This window comes from Callospermophilus lateralis, chromosome 7 (assembly GCF_048772815.1).
Source record: "Callospermophilus lateralis isolate mCalLat2 chromosome 7, mCalLat2.hap1, whole genome shotgun sequence".
NCBI lineage: Eukaryota > Metazoa > Chordata > Mammalia > Rodentia > Sciuridae > Callospermophilus > Callospermophilus lateralis.
The window spans coordinates 5,364,977-5,387,225 of NC_135311.1; the positions used below are offsets into that span (position 1 = coordinate 5,364,977).

The following is a 22,249-nucleotide window of genomic DNA, read 5'->3' on the forward strand; positions in this document are numbered from 1 at the left end:
TTTAATCCTTTTTTATTCTCAGTGAATTGATTATTCTCCAAGTTCTTTCTGTTCCCAGACCCTAAAGCTAAAAAGCAAGAAAAGGCAGTTGTGAGAGTGAAAAGCACTTACAGATTGAAATTTTTGGTGTATGAGGTGAGACTCAAAGGGCTGGGATCTAATTCTAGGAGAGAAGAAAACCACTGTAATGATATCAATGAAAGTTCTTATTCAGAAGAGCATCACCATTAGCAGGTGAATAGAAAGCAGGCTTTAATTTGCAGCATGTAGCTGTAATCCTAGCAACTTGGGAGGCTGAGTCAGGAGGATTGCAAATCCAAAGCCAGACTTAGCAGTTTAGTGAGCCTTAAGCAATTTAGAAAGACCCTGTCTCAAAATAAAAAAAAAAGGCTGGGCATGGGGCTCAGTGGTTAAGCCCCGCTACAATCAATCCCCAGTATCAAAAAAAAAAAAAAAAAAAAATTGGTGGCAAGTAGAATTTAGAGTAGATAACTAATCCTAGCTACTCAGGAGGCTGAGGTAGGAACAGCTTGGAAAATTTAGTGAAACTCTGCCTCAAAATAAAAGAGAGTTGGGGATATACCTCATGATACAGCAGGTGCCTAGCATGCAAGAGACCTTGGGTTCAACTCCTGGTCCTTTTTTCAATGAAAACAGAAAAAGATTATAGAGAGTGCTGGAGCCCAACTTACTGAGGAATACAGTAAACCTAGTCTGTAGCTTTTTGTAAACAGAAAAGGAGTCTTTACACAGAATGATATAATTGGGATTCTTCCTTAAAGTGAAGATCTAGACGGTATGATTTCTGTGGATTCTGTTCTTTTTATAATAACATAGCAAAATTAAGTCTTCTGCCTGCCTAGATTTCCCCTTTCCAGTAATTCCATGTCCTTTGAGTCTTTGCATGATGATGTATGTGTCTGGCCGGGCGTAGTGGTGCGGGCCTGTAAACCCAGCACCTTGGGAGGCTGAGGCAGGAGGATTGCAAGTTCAAAACCAGCCTCAGTAACTTATAGCATCCCTAAGCAACTCAGCAAGAACCTGTCTCTAAATAAAATATAAAAATGTGCTGAGAATGTGTCTTAGTGGTTGTGACCCTGGGTTTAATCCCTGGTATCAAAAAAATAAAATGTATCTGGAATCTGGTTTAAAATGTTTGACATAAGACTCTGGCTTTGGGCGAGTTTGACACCCCCAGAGTTGGGAGAACTCAGCCTCTCATTGGATCTTTCATGAACAAGGTGGGTGTGGAAGGAAGCAGACATGCTCTTTGTGTAGCATTCTTCTAGGCTTTGCCAGAGAATATCTCATTTGATGCTTCCAAAAAATTGGGTGTGGTAGGGGCTTTTTTCTGTCCCTGCAACCTGCTCTCACTTTACCTATGTGGTACTTGGTGATTAGAGATGTCATCCTTGTTAGGGATAACCAAAGGAAACTCACTCCCAGGGGTAAGGATAGGATGCTATGGTCTTCTGGCATAGCAGTTTGGATTAACCTTGGGGGAAGGATTTATGGGCGTGGCAACCTGACTTGTTTGTACTTTCCTGATGTTAGCTGTAATAGAAAGGGTCTGAGGTTAGGCAGATGGTGATCCAGCAAGTATTCAAAATCTTTTTTTTGTTGGGGGTACCAGGGGTTGAACTCAAGGGCACTCGACCACTGAGCCCCATCCCCAGCCTTATTTTGTATTTTATTTAGAGACAGGGTCTCACTGTCTTTAACACCTTGCTATTGCCGAGGCTGGCTTTGAACTTATGATCCTCCTGCCTCAGCCTCCTTGGTTCCCAGGAGAGCCCAGGTGATTTAGGACTTTGTTGAGTAAAGTTGATATTTCATTTTTATACTGAATTCATCAAGACCCTAGAAAATGAATGTTTCCCATTTGGTAGTGTTAAACAGTATATTATCCCCTTCATTTTTGGCGGGGGCAGTGGGTATGGGGGATTGAACTCAGAGGTGCTTAACCACTGAGCATAACTCCAGCCCTTTTTTTGGTGGTGGTGGGGTACCGTGGACTGAACTCGGGGGCACTTGACTACTGAGCCACATCCCCAGCCCTATTTTGTATTTTATTTAGAGACAGGGTCTCACTGAGTTGCTTAGTGCCTCGCCATTGCTGAGGCTGACTTTGAACTCGCGATCCTCCTATCTCAACCTCCCAAGCCACTGGTATTACAGGCATGTGCCACCGCCCCTAGCAACTCCAGCCCTTTTTAATATTTTATTTAGAGACAGGGTCTCACTGAGTTGCTTAGGGTATTGCTGAATTGCTGAGGCTGGCTTTGAACTCACAGTTCTCCTGCATCAACCTCCGGAGGCACTGGGATTACAGGTGTGTGCCACTGTGCCCAACAGATCCCCTTCATTTTAAAGAAATTGTTGGCAAAGATGAGAGTAGAAGGTTTAATTTTCTCTTGTATGGATTTTTTTTCCTTTTTTAAACTTTTTAAAAATTGTAATTATTAATGAACATTACACAAGTTGATTAATTTCAATGTGTTATTTCTATATATCAGGCTTTAAAAATATTTACCCTCTTACCCTCTTTCTTGCCCTCCTCTCTCTTTCTTTCCCCATTCTCCCATTTCTGTTGTTTCTCCTTACCCTTCCCTGACCCTGATGGTTCCTCTTCTTTCATCCATTTTCCTGCAAATGATAGGATTTTATTCTTCTTTATGGCTGAATAATACTCCATTGTGTATATGAACCATTTTTTTAATTCATTCATCTGTTAATGGGCACATAGATGATTCTATATCTTAGCTATTGTGAATGGTGCCATAATAAACATGGGTATGCATTTCCTCTTTTGAATGCTGATATCATTTTCTTGAGATGTATACCCAGGAGTGGTATAGCTGGGTCATATGGTAGTTCTAATTTTAATTTGCCCCCTCTCCCACAATAGTGGGAATTGAACCCAGGAGTACTCTACCACTGAGCTATATCCCTAACCCTTTTTATTTTATTGTGATATAGGGTCTTGCTAAGTTGCCAGGCTGGACTCAAAACTTTTGATCCTGCTATCTCAGCCACCATGCCCTGCTCTATTCCATCTTGTATAAATTTTTATAAAACTACAACTAAAATCTCATTAAAGGACTAAGGATGCAGCCCAGTGGTAGATCACTTGCCTAGCATGTGCAAGGCCCTGGGTTAGATCCCTAGCACTTAAAACAAAAGGGCAGGGCTGGGGATGTGGCTCAAGCGGTAGTACGATCGTCTGGCATGCGTGCGGCCCGGGTTCGATCCTCAGCACCGCATACAAACAAAGATGTTGTGTCCGCCGAAAACTAAAAATGTAAATATTAAAAATTCTCTCTCTCTCTTTAAAAAAATAAAAAAGAGCAGCAACAAAATCAAAACCGTTTTTAATCATCTTAGTACAATTTACTCTTGCCTGCTGGAAAAGATTGTTTCAGGTGAGTTCTAAATCAGACAGAGTAAATTAATAAACCTCAGTGAAGAGAGGAAGACATATCTGGTATTTCTGGTTCTTAACCTGGCAAGGCAGTGAACAAGGCCACTGGGCTCTATGTTGTAAGTGCTTGTTATATAGTTAGGCCGTCCAAACCCAGCAAAGGCTAGAGCACTCCTCTTTTGTATTAGGCCCCCTGAGGGAGGCCCTGTGTTCCCTGGGGAGGTCAGACATCTCACCTTGGGTCTCATAACTGATTGACAGGTACACCAGGATTCATGTTCACATGCTAAATATTTCCAAGTAAATCCTTTACCAGTGAGACTCAATCTGAGTCCCCAGATCAGGCCTCTTCAGAAAATGGTAGAGATAGAATCAGGAGGACACAATTTTAGGTGAGTGAGGAGGTATCAGGTAGTGACTCATTCAGAGACTTTGAGCCAAGTCAGAGAGTGGTGGGAGAACTGATGATATATCTCCCTTGAGCTTTGATCCTTCTTCCTAAAAAGGTAATTGTCTTGTGAAATAGTTCTGTCCTGCAAACATTTTAGGCGGGAGTTACTGATAAGGACTGATCTTAAGACATTGTTTCAGGCTTCAGCAAGAGAACTGTTTCTGAATGTTTATTTGAGGTTAATTTTACCTTTGGAACAGAAATCCCAGGATGGATTTGAGATTTAGTTTTTCCTGAATCTTCATAGGCCAAGAGTTAAGAGGCAGGGAAGAAAAGATAGTGGAAACTGAGTTTTGAACTCATTAGAAAACCTGTCCTAGGCTTGGCTTCCAGCAGTTTGGGGAGGCTGAGGTGGGAGGATCTCAAGTTCAAAGCCAGTCTCAGTAAAAATGAGGCCCAAAGCAACTCAGTGAGACTCGGTCTCTAAATAAAATACGAAATGGGGCTTGGAATGTGGCTCAGTGGTTAAGCACCCGTGCGTTTTCAACCCCCTGTACCAAAAAGAAAAGCAACCTGCCTTAGGAAAGCATGAGCTGGGAAGCCTCTGTCAGTTGGTGGCAAGTTCATAGAGTCAGGATCAGCTCCTTCTCGGAATTCTTAGTGCGTAGAGAGGATAACACAGTTAAGGAATGAGTGGTAATTTTTGTGTAGAAAGTAGAGTATTCATGGGGTGGGTTCTGTTCCAATAGCACCTTCTTGATTTGACCCGCCCTCTTGTCAGTTCTTGGGAATGTTTGTATTCTTTGAGTTTGCTTATTTCATATTTGTTAACTGAACTAAACAGCTGTGAGCAGACCTGGCTGGGAAGTTGGTAAGGAGGGAAGCTAAAGCTGTGTAGGCTCTATAAGTCAATAGTTGAAGGTGATTGGAAAGGGTGTAACATCAGTGCCAAGGTCTCACTCCCTCAGAGAGTCAAGGCATTTCTTGGTCTGGGTACTTCTCTCAGTAGGCAACTCCAGAAAGAAGGTTGAGGACTGAGGCTAAAACATCAATGCTCTCAAGAAGGTCAGGCTAAATGTGCTACCTCAGCACCACCCTGTCCCCCCTCCTTTCTTTGAGACCCTCTGCTTTTCTTCTCTGTTCATTGCTGAGTTTTTTTTTTCTCCCATATGCTTCTCTTCTAAGGCAGTCAGCAAACTGGCGCAGAGGTTGGTAAAACAGCTGGCAGCATCAGGAATATGAGCCTCTTGGTACCCAGCTGCCATGTGTTACCAGCAGTTGTGGTTGTTAAAGGTCCCAGTTGGAGCATGAAATTAGGCAGGCATTATCTGCCCTCTTCATCTGACCCTGTATCTCCTGAGAGAAATGTCTTCCTTCCCTGTCCTGGGTCTTTTCTGCATTTCTGGGGTTTTGACTTTGATTTGAACAGACAAACCTCCTTTATACTTCATGTCTTTGTCCTTGGCCCAACATAGATTTTCCTTCTGCCTTGGCCTCCCTGATCATTCTCTTCACCCATTCTGTGACTTACCTCTGACTGATCTGCCCAGTTTGCTGGCCAGCATGTTGACAGTGATTCATTACCCTGCCACCCACTTACCCCTCTACCACCTTCCTGCTTTTCTCATGCCTTGTTTGTTTTTTGACTTCCCAACCATCTCCCAGACATGGTCGAGGATGAATTCTGCTTTATAAAAGTGTAAAAGTTCATGGCACATGGAGGATGTCTGTTACTTTCATCAGACAGATAGACGGATTGGTTTGACTTAAGGACCAGAGGAGTAGGAGGAGTCCCTCCTCACACTAAGGCCAAAGAGCAACTGGTCTTTATGTGGACATCTCTTTTCAGTGCTTAGGATGAAAGAATTTAGAACGTAGTAGCTTCAAAGCCATTGCAAATTCTTACCTCCGCCCCCAGCAGGGTCTTTCTTTTTTAGTTATTTCTCACTTTAGTATAAGAGGTGGTTAAGCATGGAATGTGGAATTAGACTGCCAGGATTTGAATCTTTTTTTTTTTTTTTTTTTTTTAAGAGAGAGAGAGAGAGAATTTTTAATATTTATTTTTTAGTTTTTGGCGGACACAACATCTTTGTTTGTATGTGGTGCTGAGGATCGAACCCGGGCCGCACGCATGCCAGGAGAGAGCGCTACTGTTTGAGCCACCTCCCCAGCCCCAGGATTTGAATCTTGATTATTCTTCTAATCTCTTATGTAACCTGGAGCTATGTGCTTTAACTTTTCTGCCTATCTAATCATACGTAATACCTAATTCGAAGGGTTGTTATGTGTGTCAAGTGTAATAATCTATATAATATAAGACAAATGAATATTAGCTATTACTGTTATTATTCTTGATGCCATCCTTGATACCTGCCTGCTTTATACCTTTTGGATGAAACCCTAACAGGACAGAACTGAGCAGGCTAAGGGGGCTTCTAACGAGATCCCTGAAGGTATTCCCCCAGGAGTTTGGGCTCACTGGAAAGATTAGTGAGAAAAGCTCAAAGAGGAAAGGAAGCAACAACTCTCAGAGAAAAAACTGTCCTACCATCCCTGCCCCTGGGGTGGGGATATTGAAGGACCATTCTTCTTTTGATACTTGACGAAAGCAAAGGGTATCCAGAAAGAAGAAGATAGACATTTAGTAAGAAAATTCAGTTTGGGTTTTATTGTTTCTCTGGAGCCCTGATCTCTTAGTGCTTTCTTTGTGGCATCTGTCTGGGTCAGATCAGGTCTAAAAACCTGTGGTTGCTTTATGGCTCATTCAACTAAACCCATTCTGCAATAACCTTTTACTGGCAGATGAAAAGCAGATGGCCTCCACCTGGTTTAGCTCAGCTTGTGGCATCAAACAGTAGGATACTTCCTGAGAAGGGAGGTAGGGGGAGAGGGATAGGACTAGGAGCTTTGTCCAGCAGGCTTTCCAGTCTTATTAGAGAATTGTTTGGTGCTTTCCCCCCACCCTGTGTGACAGACCAAGGGGTAGATATGGGATGAAGGAGCCCTGTGGAAGGAAAATATCCAGAATGGGAAGTGTTTCATCGCTACTTGGTGTCTCACTGGTGTTAAGTTTAAGAGACTAGATGGCAGGAGGTGTACTGTGAGTGGGCTTAGGAACCTTTTCCTCAACTTACTAATTGCTCACAAACTTTGCTTTTTGCAGTGTTACCGAGACTTGGCTCTGGTGAGTCGTGATGGCATGAATATTGTCCTGAATAAAATCAACCAAATACTTATGGAGAAGTACCTAAAGTTGCAGGATACATGCCGAACTCAGGTAAGAATAGGAAGAAAAGAAGGATCCAGGGATTGGGAGTGTTATCTCAGTGGTAAAGTGTGTGCCTAGTATGCACAAGGTCCTGGGTTCTGTCCCTAACATCAAAAAAAAAAAAAAAAAAGAAAAGAAAAGAATAAGAAGGGATCCAGCTCAAAGACATTAACGGGGGCGGGGGGGAGTCCTCTTACAAGAAGGGAAGGAGGAATTGGGACAACACATCCCTACCATTGTGTACCTAATTTGTAATATGGTTAAGTTAGTTCCTTTCTCAAACTCACAGTTCATGCTCTTCATATTTTCTCCTCTCTCTAGTTGGTGTGGTTGGTACGGGAACTAGTGAAGAGTGGGGTTCTGGGAGCTGATGGTGTTTGCATGACATTTATGAAGCAGATTGCAGGTAAGTTGAAAGTCAAGAGCATAAAGAAGAAAGAGAGCGCTGGGGTTGTGGCTCAGAGGTGGAGTGCTTGCCTTCCACTGTGAGGCACAGGGATCGATCCTCTGCACCACATAAAAATAAATACATAAAATAAAGGTATTGCATCCATCTACAACTAAAAATATTTAAGAAGAAAGGAGAGGAGCCCAGAGACTAAGGCTAGGCAATAAAGACTGATTAAGCACCCATGGAACCTGATTCCTGGGTTACTTAGGCTCTTTCTTTCTGATACAGACATCTGGCTTCATGTGTTTCTGGAAGAAATTGGTTGAAAAATCACAGGAGCCCTTTTGAAGCAATAAGTTTTGCTTTGTTTTCTTTCCTGTCAAATCCAAAGCCTAGCAGAATATTTGACCTATTTTGGCCAGGCTTCATTCTGGGTTTTTGTGGCATATTGAATCAGGAAGGAATGAGGAGAAAATTAAGGGGAAATAATTCATCCCTGTATTATTATGCTTTCAGAAATCTAGACATCTTCCCTGGCTCCACCCCTGTGTTCTGAACAATTGCTCCCTAATAATTATGACAACTGATTGGGACCAGTCTGAGGGACAAAGGATGTTACAGAACAGACCCTGACATTTAGGTTTTATTATCATCTTGGCGTTGGTGACATCTGTCTGAGCCAATAAATATGGAAGAGGCCTGCCTGAGCTTCCTCTTTTACTCTCAAGATTGTGTGTGTGTTTAAAAAACTACCCTCCTGTTTTACCTCATTATTTGCCCATTGCTGCTTGGCTTTCTCTTTAGGATTTTATATAACACTGATGCCCCTGTTTGGTGTGTTTGAACCATTGTCTGTGTGATGTGTGACTATGTGAACATCGAAATGTTTAATTGGGACTTAGTGCAAGGTATAGCAGTGTTGTGCTGGTTATTTTTATCCTTTCTCCAGCTCTTCCCTATTTGGCCCTCCTAGCTCCCACTTCTTATCCCAAGACTTTGGTCTGGCATTGCTGCATATTAATTCTGCCCCTGGAAGTTCCATAGCAAGAATTGAAGACTGATACCTGGAAACAAGAAACCCTTGGCTTGTTGTGAGCTTGAGCACAGGGGACATCCAGATGCTGGACTGCAGCTGTTGTCAGCCGCCTGCACCTCTCAGGCCCTTTTTGAGACATCATACTTTCTTTCCAAGGGATTCCTTTTCAAGGGCCAGAGTGTTCCCACTCAAGTTTCCAGTCTGGAAAAGCAACAGCTCTGGTTTCTAGAAAAATTCAGAACAGGGACTGGGGTTGTGGCTCAGTGGTAGAGCGCTTGCCTAGCATGCATGAGGCACTGGGTTCGATCCTCAGCACCACATAAAAATAAATAAATTAAAGGTATTGTGTCCAACTACAACTAAAAAAATACATAAATAAATAAATATTAAAAAGAAAAGAAAAGAAAAATTCAGAACATTCCCTTCTCTTTTCTTCTCTCTGGAGGCAAAGAGGGAATTTTTAAAAAATAGGATGGAAAAGAAGACAATTTATCCTAACACTCAGGATAACAGTGATGGGAGAACAGGGTAGACCAGCAAGATGAGTGAAAAGATGGATTAGCTAAGTTGCTAATTAGAGCTACTGTATTCTGATTCTCCCCCCCCCCTTTTTTTTTTTTTAATCAGGTGGAGATGTTACAGCCAAAAATATCTGGTTGGCAGAAAGTGTTCTGGATATCCTGACGGAGCAGAGGTAGAGTCCATCATGAAGGGTGGGGCAAGAACCAGATATGACCAGAAGGCATATGAGTGTGGGAAGTGGAGAAGAGAGGACTGTGTGACCCTAAAACACCTTAGGTTAGAGAGGAGGAAGCCAGCTTCAAGTGGGGGAGGCAACCATATTGATGGCAAGTAAAGAAATTAATGCTGTAGTGTGGCCCAAGGGATAAAGGAGTGGGAAAGAAGGGCCTGTTTTCTGAGCCCAGGAAAAACCAGTTTCATCTGATAAGGGTTTATTTTTGATCCAGACCTCCTTGGAATGTTTATCTTTGGAGGGGAAGTAGGGGAAGAATGAGCTCAACAGAGTGGGACCAGCCAGCCACCCAGGCTTGGCAGGTACCTCTTCTCCCTTCCAAACTTCTCAAACATACACTGTTTTTGAAGTGGTTAGGATGGCAACAGGGGTAGGGAGGTAATAGAGATCCTGATCCCCCATAGAGGGCTTGGAGCCTCCAGTGGTTAGAGAGAGGCATATAGGGCTTTCTGGCTGATTCTTTCCCTTCCTCATCAAACTGAAGGACCAGAAATTTTATGAGGACTATTCCATTTCTGAATTTGTTTGAGAATGAGGTCTTCCTCCTTGGTCCTGTGGTCTTCATTTTGCTTATTTTTTGAGTCTCTCTGGATAAGAATACCATAGTAGTAAGATTCTTGAGAGTGCTGATAGTGTTCATATTGTCCACATTTTCAAAGAATGGACCTCCTCCCATGATTCACACTTGTGAAAGCCATGACCCTGTGCTGCCTACTGCCAAGCCTGAGAGCCACGAAGGCCAGCTGTGCAGTGCCACCTAGTGCCCTGGCACAGATGTGCAGCTGCACTGAATCTGGCTACATGACACCAGCACGGGCAAGATCTTAAAAGTTTCTTGCCAGGTTTCTGCTTCTCTTAGGTATCATATTTCTTTTTGGGGGGCAGGGATTACCAGGAATTGAACTCTGGAGCATGCTACCACTGAGCCACATCTCCAGCCCTATTTTGCATTTTATTTAGAGACAGGGTCTCACTGAGTTGCTTAGCGCCTTGTCATTGCTGAGGCTGGCTTTGAACTCACGATCCTCCTATCTCAGCTTCTGGTACTGCTGGGATTACAGGTGTGCACCACTGCACCCAGCAAATATCAGTATTTATTTAATGTCCTGGATTAGAAGGCCTCACTTGCATCCCTCTTTCTCTTTCTTATGCCATTCTACAATTCAGATATGTTTGTCATTCCTGTTAATAATGTTCTTGAAAAGTGATTTTTCTCATTTTATTTCTGGTTCCAGATGTATCCTGTCCCCTTGCCTTAAAGCTGAATTTCCCATATAGTGTTAAATAACAGCTTGGTAACTTTTCCTACTCTCCAGAAACTCACATTTTTTGGTAAAAGTTAGTACTTCAAAGTTTAAACTATCTTCTTCCATACCTTCCTTCTCACACCATTCCAAATGTTTTCAGGCTGTAGGGGTAAAAGGTAACTGGGAGCAGGGCTCATGTCCTTGACTAGTGTTTTCTTTCTTTCTTTCTTTCTTTTTTTTTTTTTCCTTGAAAGGAAAATGCCAGATTCTTTTAATTAGGTGACTTGAGCACATTTCCGGAATCAGGATGTTGCCTGGTTGGATTAATTAAACTCACTGTCGTCTTCCTCCAGTTGGCCTTCCAGCAGGGATGCCAAAGCCATTACAAACTCTTTGCTTGGCGGATACTACTCCACAGAAGTAGCACAAGAAACAGCATTGGGGATTTTAGGAATCTTCCCACTGTGTTTTTCTCTCTATCTCTTTTAAAGCAGCAGGGAACAAGTAATTCTTTCATTACCCTGTTTTCCCCAGGGAAATTCTAAAACTCCTGGGAAAATGAGCTTTGCCATCCAGAATCAGGTTCTTTTTTCAGATTATGATTTAGAGCAGGTGACTCATTGTCTGAGGGTGGGGTCAGCAGCTAGCGAGTCAGGGAAAGGTTTGTGGTGTGGTAAACTGTTAGTGACAAGTGTGACAGAAGGGCTAGCATGGTGTGTTCTGAGAACTCCTGGTCTTGAAAAGGGTCTTGGAAATCCCCAGAGATCCTGGCACCACACTTAAGAACTATTGACTTAACAGAACTTTTCCCACAGATGAACTGGGAGAAACGGTTCATTTCTGACCCTAGTACCTCACACATTGCTTGGCATATGATAGTCACTCAGTAAATGTTTGAATAGGTGAGTCAATGTACAAAGTTATTTTATTGGAAGCTACATAAGTGGTTACATGGTAAGAAAAGATTTTTTTCCTTTTGGCATCTATTTTTATTGGTTGCCAAATAGAGAAAATTAGGAAGTTGTCCTTCTCTTAGTTGATAGTTTTGAGATAACAGCCTAAGCAAGCAAGCAAAAAAACAAAACAAAGAACCTCTTCCCAGTGTATGAGCATCAAACATTATTGAGGCACTGGAGCCGAGTTTAAGCGGGTGATCGGGAGTATGCGTAGGTCTTTGACAGAGTACAGGTGCAGTGTCTTTCCCTCTTGCAGGGAGTGGGTACTGAAGAGCAGCATCCTCATTGCCATGGCTGTTTACACATATCTCCGTCTCATCGTTGACCACCATGGGACTGCCCAGCTCCAGGCCCTGCGGCAGAAGGAGGTGGACTTCTGTATCTCGCTTCTTCGGGAAAGGGTGAGGAAGTAGGATAAGATCAGTATGGGGAAATGAGACCCAGGATGGGATGCCCCTATAGGTTTCATGCACCAGGACTGGAGATGCCTTTTCAGATGTGGAAGTGGTTTAAAATGTAGCATTTTTCATTGTCCTTAGATAAGAGTAGAATCTAAGGAGGGAGAATCAGTGTGGAATAACCCTTGTTCCTAGAAATGCTAGCATCCTGGGGATTTTCCTGGTCACTGTCAAGGACACTGTTGTACAACAGACACAAGTTGTTCTTTTGTATACCCACTTAAGCTGTTCTGTCATCCTACCACCTACCCAAGTAATTGCCATGGTCATGTGGGATTATGAATTGTCTGCTATCAGATCTCCCAAGAGAGAGATCCTAGAATTATGTTAACATAATGGCTGTTGACTACATTTGGTAATTTATTAATTAATGTCAGATTTTAAAGTTCCTTAATTACGTTAGCCACATGTTGCTAATGGTATTGTTTGGAATGCATAAATGTAGGTCATTTCCATTACCACAAAAGGTTCTGTTGTACAAGAATTTTGGGGTAGGGTGTCTGGGGCTCCACTTGCCTGTCCAGTAGTTTTGGAATCTTAGTCTCTTGGAACTAAATCAGAACGGTTCTGGGTGGAGAAGGGAATAGATTAGTGTGAAAGTCAGCAGGGCTTCAGCACTTCCCAGTAACTTTTCTTCCTTGGTATCAGTCCCTAGCTTCCAGCTCTCTTCCCTAAACAGCTAGGAACCAATCCCTTGGTTCTAGAAGAAATCACATAGTCCCTTCAACCTTCTTTCCTTCCCTCCCTGGAACATGCTGTTCTTTTGTCCTCTCTCCAGAAGGTAAACAGTCCATGTTTTTATTCTCTTTCCTGTCCCCACTTCCTTCACCTCCTCACACCAAGTTCATGGAATGTTTGATGATTGGCCGGGACCTTGTAAGACTACTTCAGAATGTTGCTAGGATACCAGAATTTGAACTGCTTTGGAAAGATATTATCCATAACCCTCAGGCCTTGAGTCCTCAATTTACAGGTAAGTAAGCCCTTGGACATCTTGTCCTTGAGAGATGGCAAGTTAGCCTATATGTCCTATATTCAGAGGGCAGAGGTTGGTGGGTAGGACTGCCTTTGGCAATCAGAGAAGGTTTGGGGCAGGGCAAGCTTTGCATAGTACAGCTAGATGTTGGAACGGCAGAAGTACTGAACAATTCATGTGATTCCTAGACAGTCCCTGCTTGGCAGACTCCAGCTGTCAAGAAAATAGTGAGAACTATGATCTTCCTCTCCTGGAAGCTCCTTGGCTCAGGAGGTGAGCTGATGACCAGTCTTTGACTTCAGTGAGTCTGGCAGGGAGTCAGAGGTCAACTCCATGAGACTGAGTCAGCAGAGGAGCTAGAATTAGTCCTGTAAGAGATGGCCCCTCCCTGGAAGCAGTCTGGCCTCTTAATTCCAAAGATCCAACTTGGCCAAAATCATCTTTAGGGGAGAGAGTCTCTGTGTTCTTTCCCCCGACATGGTCCTTTTAATGTCCCTTTCCTTTTTCCAGAGCCTTGGTATGATCTGAACAATAACTCTACAGCTTTGCTCCCTGGCCCACCTCTAAAGCACATTCATACATATGCACGCACACCTACAGAGCACTCTTCTAGAATCTGAGAAGTGAGGAAAGTGGGGAAAGTGCTGGTGCTTCCTGATAATGCACTATTCTTACATCAAACATGTCAGATTACTTTGAGTGTCACCTCTATATTAGGCATATGTACGTAATTTAAACCTTAGAACAGCTCTAGATTATGGGTATTTTATTTCCCTTACAGTTGAAGAAACTGAGGTTCAAAAAAAGAAACTGAGCTGGACATAGTAGCACACACCTATAATCCCAATGACTCAGAAGGCTGAAGTAGGAGTATTGAAAGTTTGAGGCCAACCTGGGCAACCTAGCAAGACCCTGTCTCAAAAATAAAAGGGCTTGGGCTGGGGATACAGCTCAGTTGGTACAGTGCTTATCTCAGTTGGCCAGTGCATGCACAAGGCCCTGGATTCAATCCCCAGCACCACAAAAAATAAAAATAATAGATAGATAGATAGGCTGGGGATGTGACTCAGTGGTAGAGCACCTTTAGATTCTCTACCCCAGTATCACCCCCTAAAAAAGAGAGAGAAAATAAAAGAAACTGAGGTTCAAACAGGTTAATTTGCTCAAGTGTAAGTGACAGGCAGGATTTGGATCAGGTTATCCTGACTCCAGAGCTTATGGTTATGCTGCCACGTCACATTGATGCAAGGATTAGGAGCAGGAAGACAGGCTAGAGTTTCTCATATTTTTCTCTTAATTTTCCCACCTGTTGCCAACTGCAATAATGGGGGTAGGGGACTCTGGAAAACCAGCAGAGGAAGGGAATTAATGTAACAGGAATGTAGTTGGTTGGATAAAACGCACAGATGCTAGTTAGAATCCCTATTTGTATTGATGCATGGAATTGCCTCATGAACAAAACCACTGGCCATCAGTACCTGGCCCAGTTTCCCCATCTGTCTGCCATTCCGTAGTTCTCAGGTTTCTCTCTTTTTTCTTCCCTAAAACACTTGGCTCAGGTATCCTACAGCTTCTTCAGTCAAGAACATCCCGAAAATTCCTAGCATGTCGTCTAACCCCAGATATGGAAACTAAGCTCCTCTTCATGACATCCCGGGTGAGCTCTCCTATTGCAACAGGAAGAGGAATTGCAGGTGCTAGTTGGGCTTCTTGCTTCTGTCTCCAGATCTGTTACTACTGAGTACTGATCCACAGAGTGGTAGCTAAATGGTAGCCCTTATCCACATGGCTACTGGCTTCTTTCCTTTGTTAATCCTGTGCCTATACACTGTGCTCAGTGCTAAGAATTGGAGATAAGAGAGATGCAGTTCCAGCTCTGTGAAGCTTTCAGTCTATCTAAAGTAGCCATTATGCAGAGAATTATGCAAGTGTGAACTGTGATATTAAAGTTTAGAGTGAGAATGTTTATTCTGTCCATGGTTCTTCCAGGGAAACTGTGAGCTTTCAAGATAGCTATGACCCTTTGGTGTCCAAATATGGCTGAACGGTGGTAAAATTGCTTGAGGAACATGTTATAGATGGAATCTGATCAAATAAAGAACCACTGCCCTAGCCAACTTTTGGATCCCCAAGTTATCTAGGAGAACTGTCCAGACCTTTGGTGTCCTTTGTAATAGCCACTAGCCATATTTTGCAATTTAAATGTAAGTTAGTTAAAATTTAGTATCTTGTTTGCAGAAGTTACATCTGAACTGCTCATGGCTACCATCATTGCAGGAAGTTTTGTTGTGAAGTGTGGTCTGAATGTAACTTTTTGTTTACCTTTCTGCCATTTGGGTTTCTTCTGACAGGGAAATAGAGGAGGAAAACAGAGCCTCCTTTTTTGCTATTTATAACCATTTGGGTCTGTTTAGAAGTTTTAGAGTCTGTGCCTTGGATAATGGTCCTGTTAGGTTGTTGGATGGCAGGAAGCACTCAGTGCTGAATGGTGAACAGGTTTAGTTCTTGCTTTCAAGGAACATTCTTTGTTGTCCAGTAGGCTCCAGAAAATAAGCAAAGATTATTTACTTAGGACCAAATCTTCAGTGACCAGTGTTGGAGCAAGGAGCCAAAAATAGACCACAGTTGTTGGGGGTAAATGTGGCATCAGGTCAGGGCTGAGAATGAATGCAACCATGACATGCAAGGCAGCCTAGAAAGACTTAGAGCACTTTTTAAAATCATGAAATAACCCCGAAAGGAAAAGACACTCGAGACAGTGTGAGCTTAATAAGTTGTAGGAAGAAATGAAGGTCTAGGTCAAACATGGAGTTTAACAGTGCTCATAGATTCCACCCTATTTTCCAAGTTTCTTTTTCTAACTTTTCCCTCCTCAGGTGCGGTTTGGTCAACAAAAGAGATACCAAGACTGGTTCCAGCGCCAGTATTTGTCAACCCCAGACAGTCAGTCTCTGCGCTGTGACCTCATTCGCTACATCTGTGGGGTAGTCCACCCTTCTAATGAAGTGCTGAGTTCTGACATCTTGCCTCGATGGGCCATCATTGGTTGGCTCCTGACAACATGCACGGTAGGGGGCTGGGCCCAGGGTAGAGGATGTTGGATAGTGAAGGATGCCTTCTGTATTTCCATGCTTCTTGCTGACTCTCCAGGGCCATTTGATCCATAAGGACCCTTCTTTCACTGTTGTCTTTCAAATGTTTCAGGCTCTTATTCCATTACCTTTGTGTCTCAAGAAATTTTGTTAAGACTCATTATTTCTCATCTGGGTTGGGGATTCAATAGGTCCATCTATCTCTTTATTACTAACCCCCAAAAGCCTGGATTTCTGAAGCATTCTTCCCTTTTTCCTTTGAGCTTCCGGATACCACAAAGTTAGGGCTTGCATTCTTTAGACCCTCACCTCCGTGCTTCTGGCATCAGCTTCGGATAAAGGAGCCATTTCCTTCCCAGCATTTTCCTTCCTGTATTGAGATGGAAAACTATCCATTCTCTGACATCTTCTGACAGGGTTTCCCCTTTCTTCTCTGATTAGATCCTTAGAATGTATTGATTCAAATATGACAAGAGACTATTCCTAGAGGGTCTTTTCTTCAGAAATGTGGGCAGGGGAGCCCACCAAGGGCAGCCCAGGGGCCATCTGAGTATTGCCTTGACTCAGAAGTAATGAGTGAACTCCTAAGTCCAAGTGTTCTCCCTTAGGGGAGGAGAGGTATATCCTCCTGGGTGTGTGAGGATCCCAGCCAGTCCCATCCCCTTGGTTGGTAAGACCACAGGGTTCTCGTGCTCACGTGTAACACAGACGCAGATCGTGGGGCTCCACCACGTTTCACTGGGAACTGAATTTCACAGGTGCAGCAACAAAGTAAGCCCTGGAATCTGCCCTGGGCTTCAGAAGGGAGGGGAGACGGTTGATAAAACTAGCCCTTTATTTTTGTCCTTCTCTTTTCCAGTCCAATGTTGCTGCCTCTAATGCCAAGCTGGCTTTGTTTTACGACTGGCTGTTCTTTAGTCCAGACAAGGATAGCATTATGAACATAGGTATGTGGCCCAGACCAGGCAGCACCACCTTCCCTTTCCTCAGGCCCCACTGCCTCGTCCTGGTGACAGCAGTCATAAATCTGAGGGCAGCACGGAGTGGGAGCAGTTTATCTGGGAGCAGTTCCGTTGTTCCTCATCAGTTCTTCCTTAACAGAAAATTGCTTTGGTGAGGCTAAGCAATCACCACCCTCTCCCTTCTCCCCATAGCCTCATCCCTGGGCTCTGGGTGGGAAGGGCCTGGGCAGAGGAAAAGATGTGCCATGTCCTGCTTTTCCTTTCCTCCTACCTCCATTCTTCAAGCTGTATGCTGAAGACAAGAAGGAAGAATGAGGGCTAAGAACAGTTGGGGGACTGGTTGCTCTCAGAGCTGCCGGATAGGAATGAGCACTCCCCAGAGCCTTTTAGTATATGTTGACATCCCATTTTGTGGATGTGGAAACAGAAAGTCTGATGTGGGGGGGAACCCTTTAATTCCACATTCTCTAGAGCCAGCCATCCTGGTAATGCATCATTCTATGAAGCCCCATCCAGCCATCACTGCCACACTCCTGGACTTCATGTGCCGTGTAAGTGCCAGAGCCCCCTCTCCTCCCAGTTCCTGGATGCAGAGTTACATCTATATCCATAGTCTTTCACTGATGGAGTCTTTCCTGGCCCCCTTGTCCGGAGCAGAAGTGGTCAACTCAGTGAATGCTTCCCTTCATATTACCACTGCTCCAGTTGGATCATCCCTTGTTTCTATGATTTTCTCAATTGTAGGATGACAACTCAAGGTAGAATCTAGTCTCCTTGAGAAGCAGCTGGGTCCAGTAAGTGTCCCAACTGCCTAGCCTGAAATAGTCAGATATTCTCCATTCCTCTGCAGACATACTACCCCAGTGTTCCCTGACCACAACCAAAGCAGTTTCTTAGATCTAGTTCAGCAGAACACTCTTATTCGGAGTCCTGTTCCATTCTTCCTTCCTCTTCTCTCCTTCCAGATCATTCCCAACTTCTATCCACCTTTGGAAGGCCATGTGCGGCAGGGTGTCTTTTCTTCCCTCAACCATATTGTGGAGAAACGGGTCTTGGCGTAAGGAGTTTATATGTAGGGAGGTGGAGGTATGGGGTTCTCCCATTTTTCCTTAGGTCCAGCCCCCTCTGGGTCGGGCACATCCAGAGATTGCCATAACACTGCTGACCCTTTCCCCTGGCAGGTATAACAAGTACTGGATTCCTCTCCCCCACCCCCAAACTATGGGGCATATGTCCTGTTGAGTCTCAAAGGAATTTCTCTCCTGCCATTATATTACAAAGGGCTTCAAATGCCTTCCTTTCCCGTTATCCCTTGGAAGGATCTGAGGATGTCCCAGTCTTACTGATTGGACCTAGGTCTCACTCTTTATCTCCATGTTGAGTTAGAAATGAGGAACTCTGATGTTGACCTTCATTTATGTTTTCCATTAGACACTTGGCTCCCCTGTTTGACAACCCTAAATTGGATAAAGAGCTGCGGGCCATGCTGAGAGAGAAATTTCCTGAATTCTGCAGCTCACCCTCCCCACCTGTGGAAGGTATGGTGGTAGTCCTGCTGTCACCTGTGTTAGAAAAAGGATGAAGCCATCCAAGGTGTAGACTAGAGCCCTGTTTGTGATGTTGTCCCTGGGGAGTTCTCCTCTTAACACTGTCTCAGTGTTCTCTTTTTATTATTGCTGTGTTGTCTCCCTTGGTTCTCTCTCGCTCTATCAAATCTTACTTGACATTTCCCTCATCTTTCTTGATCTCTTAACCCTTTTTTTCTCTCCAGTAAGTAGAGGCTCTCATGGAATGTTTGTTGTCTCACTGTACCCATCCCTTCTCTCCTCCCATCCCTCCACCCTTGCCCCTGATGAAAGGTTGCACAGTAGGTCCCAGTCTGCCATTTCCCTGCCAGCCATCCCCCACATACTTTTTGTCTTGGGATCAGGGCTTAAGCCAAGCACTACTTCCCAATTTGGTTTTAAATTAAAGAGCACAAGAGATTGTCTCCACTCATCCTGAGCTAAGGATAGAAAATTCATGTCCTGTGTTGTTCCTTTTCCTGGCAGCATCTCCCTACAGGTCATAGAAGGTTGTAAGGACAAGAGATTTGTCCTTGCAAGTTCAGTGTTCCATTTAGCACATAAACTCTGTATTCTCCCACTTACACTCCAGCCTCCCCTTCCCAGAAGCTTGGGACATACTGGAGGCCATCAGATACCTTTCTCTCTTTACTCCCAAGTCAAAATTGAAGAGCCAGTTTCCATGGAGATGGATAACCATCTGTCAGATAAGGACGAGAGTTGCTACGACAATGCTGAGGCAGCCTTCAGTGATGATGAGGAGGATCTCAACAACAAAGGTGAGGATGGCACAGGAGGTGGCTCAGGATTGTGACAGCCCTGGGAGGGCCATCTCCCAGGAGCAGCCTGTCTGCAGTCTTTCTGTCCTATCATCTCTGCCCGCCTGAGTCCGTCTTGTTAACAGCATTACTGAATGAGACTCAGGGTGCAAGCCCTGCATTTAACTTACGAGGTAAAATAAGTGGTTCCTGCCCTCTTGTGGGTAAGAGCTTGGACATGTATACAATCATGTATTTGCACAGCATTGAGTAAACAGTCCCCAAGGACTGTGGGGAAGGAACAGATGATTTAAGGGGACTCTGTGTTGCTGGCATTTGAGCAAATTGACTTCTAAATCTCTCCCTTCAGGAAAGAAGAGAGAGTTTCGTTTCCACCCTATCAAAGAGACAGTTGTGGAGGAGCCAGTTGATATCACCCCTTACCTCGACCAGTTGGATGAGTCCCTAAGGGACAAAGTACTCCAGCTACAGAAGGGGAGGTAGGTACAGACCCTTCTCCCCACCTTGTGGGGGGATGTCCAGTCCATGCTTTCTCCCTTGTGCCTAGTAGGTGTGGCAGAATGATGTGGCTTGGAGAGCAATGTGATGGGGTATATGGGAAGGTAGCTGAAGCTTCATGAGTGATGTCTTCCGTAGCTTATGTTGGGGAGTACGAGTACAGGCAGGGAGTGGATTGGCCTGTACTCTAATACCTTGGTTCCTACTCCCTAGGTTCTGAGGATAATAGCCTCAGAGAACACAAGTAGGATGGATGGGGATTTCCCTATTCTTTGGGCCTCTGCTCAGAAAACAGCAAATTCTGCCCTAATTCTGCCTCCCTCACCCAAGCTGGGATTTTACATAGAGCTCCTTTGTTTTGTCTCTGTTCGTTTGAGTGCTCATGTATAGTGTTCTCTGTGTCCTGCCTTCTGCTATCATTTATGTCCTTGGGATTTCCTCTCACTTCTGTACTGCAGTGATACGGAGGCCCAGTGTGAGGTCATGCAGGAAATTGTGGACCAGGTCCTGGAGGTGAGGAGGAACCTACGCCCTTAGGGAGGAAGGAGCCCAGCTGTCCAAGTTAGAGCTCCCCATGCAGGTGTCTCCCTGGGAATGTGACTCCCTCCTTCCTCTCCCCTAGAAGAGTCCCTCTCAGTGGGGCTGGAGAATTGCTGATCCTGTAGGTGGAAGCAGATAAGCTCAGAGGCTCTGGGGCAGTGGGGACAGTGGGCACAGTGAGGTTTGGACCTAGGTCATGATATCCTTTCCTTCCCTTATCTACCACCCAGGAAGATTTTGACTCAGAACAGCTGTCTGTCCTTGCTTCCTGTCTACAAGAGCTCTTCAAGGCCCACTTCCGAGGAGAGGTGCTGCCCGAGGAGGTCACAGAGGAGTAAGGCTCATCTTCCCTGATGCCCTTGGCCTCAGGAGCCAGAAATATGTTCTTAAAACCCAAGCCCAAGAGGCACCATGCTGTGGACTTGAGAATAAGACTTGGTGTTCTGATTCCTGATGTGTACTGATTGAAATGAAGGCTTATTTTGCCTGCTGCACCCTGTGTGTACTGGAGTGGTAGACTAGTATCCCTGCCCTGTCCTTCCAGCCCTGCTGCTGGGCCAGTAGCCCCAACCTTTATTTCTTCAAGTAGAATTGGATCCTAGATTCCCCCTGAAGAGAGGAATCTCCCTTTCTGTGATAATGATAGACTCAGATTGTGATTTCCAGGTTTGGAACCTGTTTTCTCTGCTACTACACTTCTGGAGCCACAGGAAGTTTGCCTTTTGGGTAGGATAGGAGCAGGCTGGTGTCTGGCCTCTGTGTGGTCCCTCTATGATCTGCCTGCAGCTGCCCCTCCTCTTCTGTGGATTTTCAAGTGTAACCCTTCTTTCGTAGGTCCCTGGAGGAATCTGTAGGGAAGCCTCTCTACCTAATATTTAGGTAAGCACCCAGTGGTAAGAGGAACTGCTCTCCCCTCCATTCTCCCTATAGCACACATTTGTCCCTGTCCTGGGTCACATGGCTCTGTTTCCAGAGAGGAGGAGGTTTGTGGTGGGCAGAGCCTCCCTGGGTAATGCCTCTCCTCTTCCCCCACCTCCAGGAACCTGTGCCAGATGCAGGAAGATAACAGCAGCTTCTCTCTGCTTCTGGACCTTCTGTCTGAGCTCTATCAGAAGCAGCCCAAGATTGGCTACCACCTGCTCTACTATCTGAGGGCCAGGTGGGTGTCGGGAAGCTACTGGAGAGCCAGCCTTTCTCCCCTGCACATTGATTCCCTTGGCTCTCTTCACCAGCACCTTCCATGTGTTTTGGTGCTAGGGATAAATCCAGGGCCTTGTGCATGCTAAGTGTTTGTTTGTTTTAAATAACAGCTTTATTGAGGTATAAATTTTTATACCATAAATTTACTCTCTTTTTTTTTAATTTTTTTTTTTAGTTGTAGTTGATATAATACCTTTATTTTGTTTATTTATTTTTATGTGGGGCTGAGGGTCGAACCCAGGGCCTCTCACATGCTAGGCAAGTGCTCTACTGCTGAGCCACAACCCCAGCCCCCAAAATTCACTCTTTTGAAGTGTACCATTCAGTGTTTTTCAGTGTATTCACAAAGTTATACAAATATCACTGCTGTGTAACTTAAAACACTTCATCACTCTTAAGGAAACCTCCTTATTCTCTCTCTCTCTTTTTAAGATGGGTTCTTTGTTGCCTAGGCTAAGCTCATACTCTTGGATTCAGCCTCCTAGGGAATTAGGACTATACACATATACTGCCATACTTAGTCTTTCTCGATTTTAACCCTGTTATTTGTCTTTTTATTGCTGCCCTTTTTTCTCTTTCTTGTTTTTGGTACTGGGGATTGAACAGGCTCCACACATGCCAGGTAGGCACTCTACCATAGAGCTACATCCACAGCCCTTTTTACTTTGAGGCTGGGTCTCTTTAAATTGCTCATCCTGACCCAAACTTGGCGATC

The 22,249-nt window shown here is 44.3% G+C and overlaps 1 protein-coding gene across 1 annotated transcript in view; it reads left to right on the plus strand.

Annotated features, from left to right (window-relative positions):
- Ints3 (integrator complex subunit 3) overlaps positions 1–22,249 on the plus strand; it is a 41,415-nt gene that overhangs the window by 11,415 nt on the left and 7,751 nt on the right. Inside the window, exons 4-20 of the mRNA XM_076861972.1 lie at positions 6,976–7,089; positions 7,402–7,486; positions 9,135–9,201; positions 11,721–11,865; positions 12,766–12,895; positions 14,458–14,555; positions 15,775–15,966; positions 16,850–16,937; positions 17,424–17,503; positions 17,918–18,009; positions 18,384–18,490; positions 19,177–19,296; positions 19,646–19,775; positions 20,253–20,307; positions 20,565–20,668; positions 21,169–21,213; positions 21,374–21,493. Coding sequence (XP_076718087.1) covers positions 6,976–7,089; positions 7,402–7,486; positions 9,135–9,201; positions 11,721–11,865; positions 12,766–12,895; positions 14,458–14,555; positions 15,775–15,966; positions 16,850–16,937; positions 17,424–17,503; positions 17,918–18,009; positions 18,384–18,490; positions 19,177–19,296; positions 19,646–19,775; positions 20,253–20,307; positions 20,565–20,668; positions 21,169–21,213; positions 21,374–21,493 — 1,772 coding nt within the window. The remainder of the gene's footprint in view (positions 1–6,975; positions 7,090–7,401; positions 7,487–9,134; positions 9,202–11,720; positions 11,866–12,765; positions 12,896–14,457; positions 14,556–15,774; positions 15,967–16,849; positions 16,938–17,423; positions 17,504–17,917; positions 18,010–18,383; positions 18,491–19,176; positions 19,297–19,645; positions 19,776–20,252; positions 20,308–20,564; positions 20,669–21,168; positions 21,214–21,373; positions 21,494–22,249) is intronic.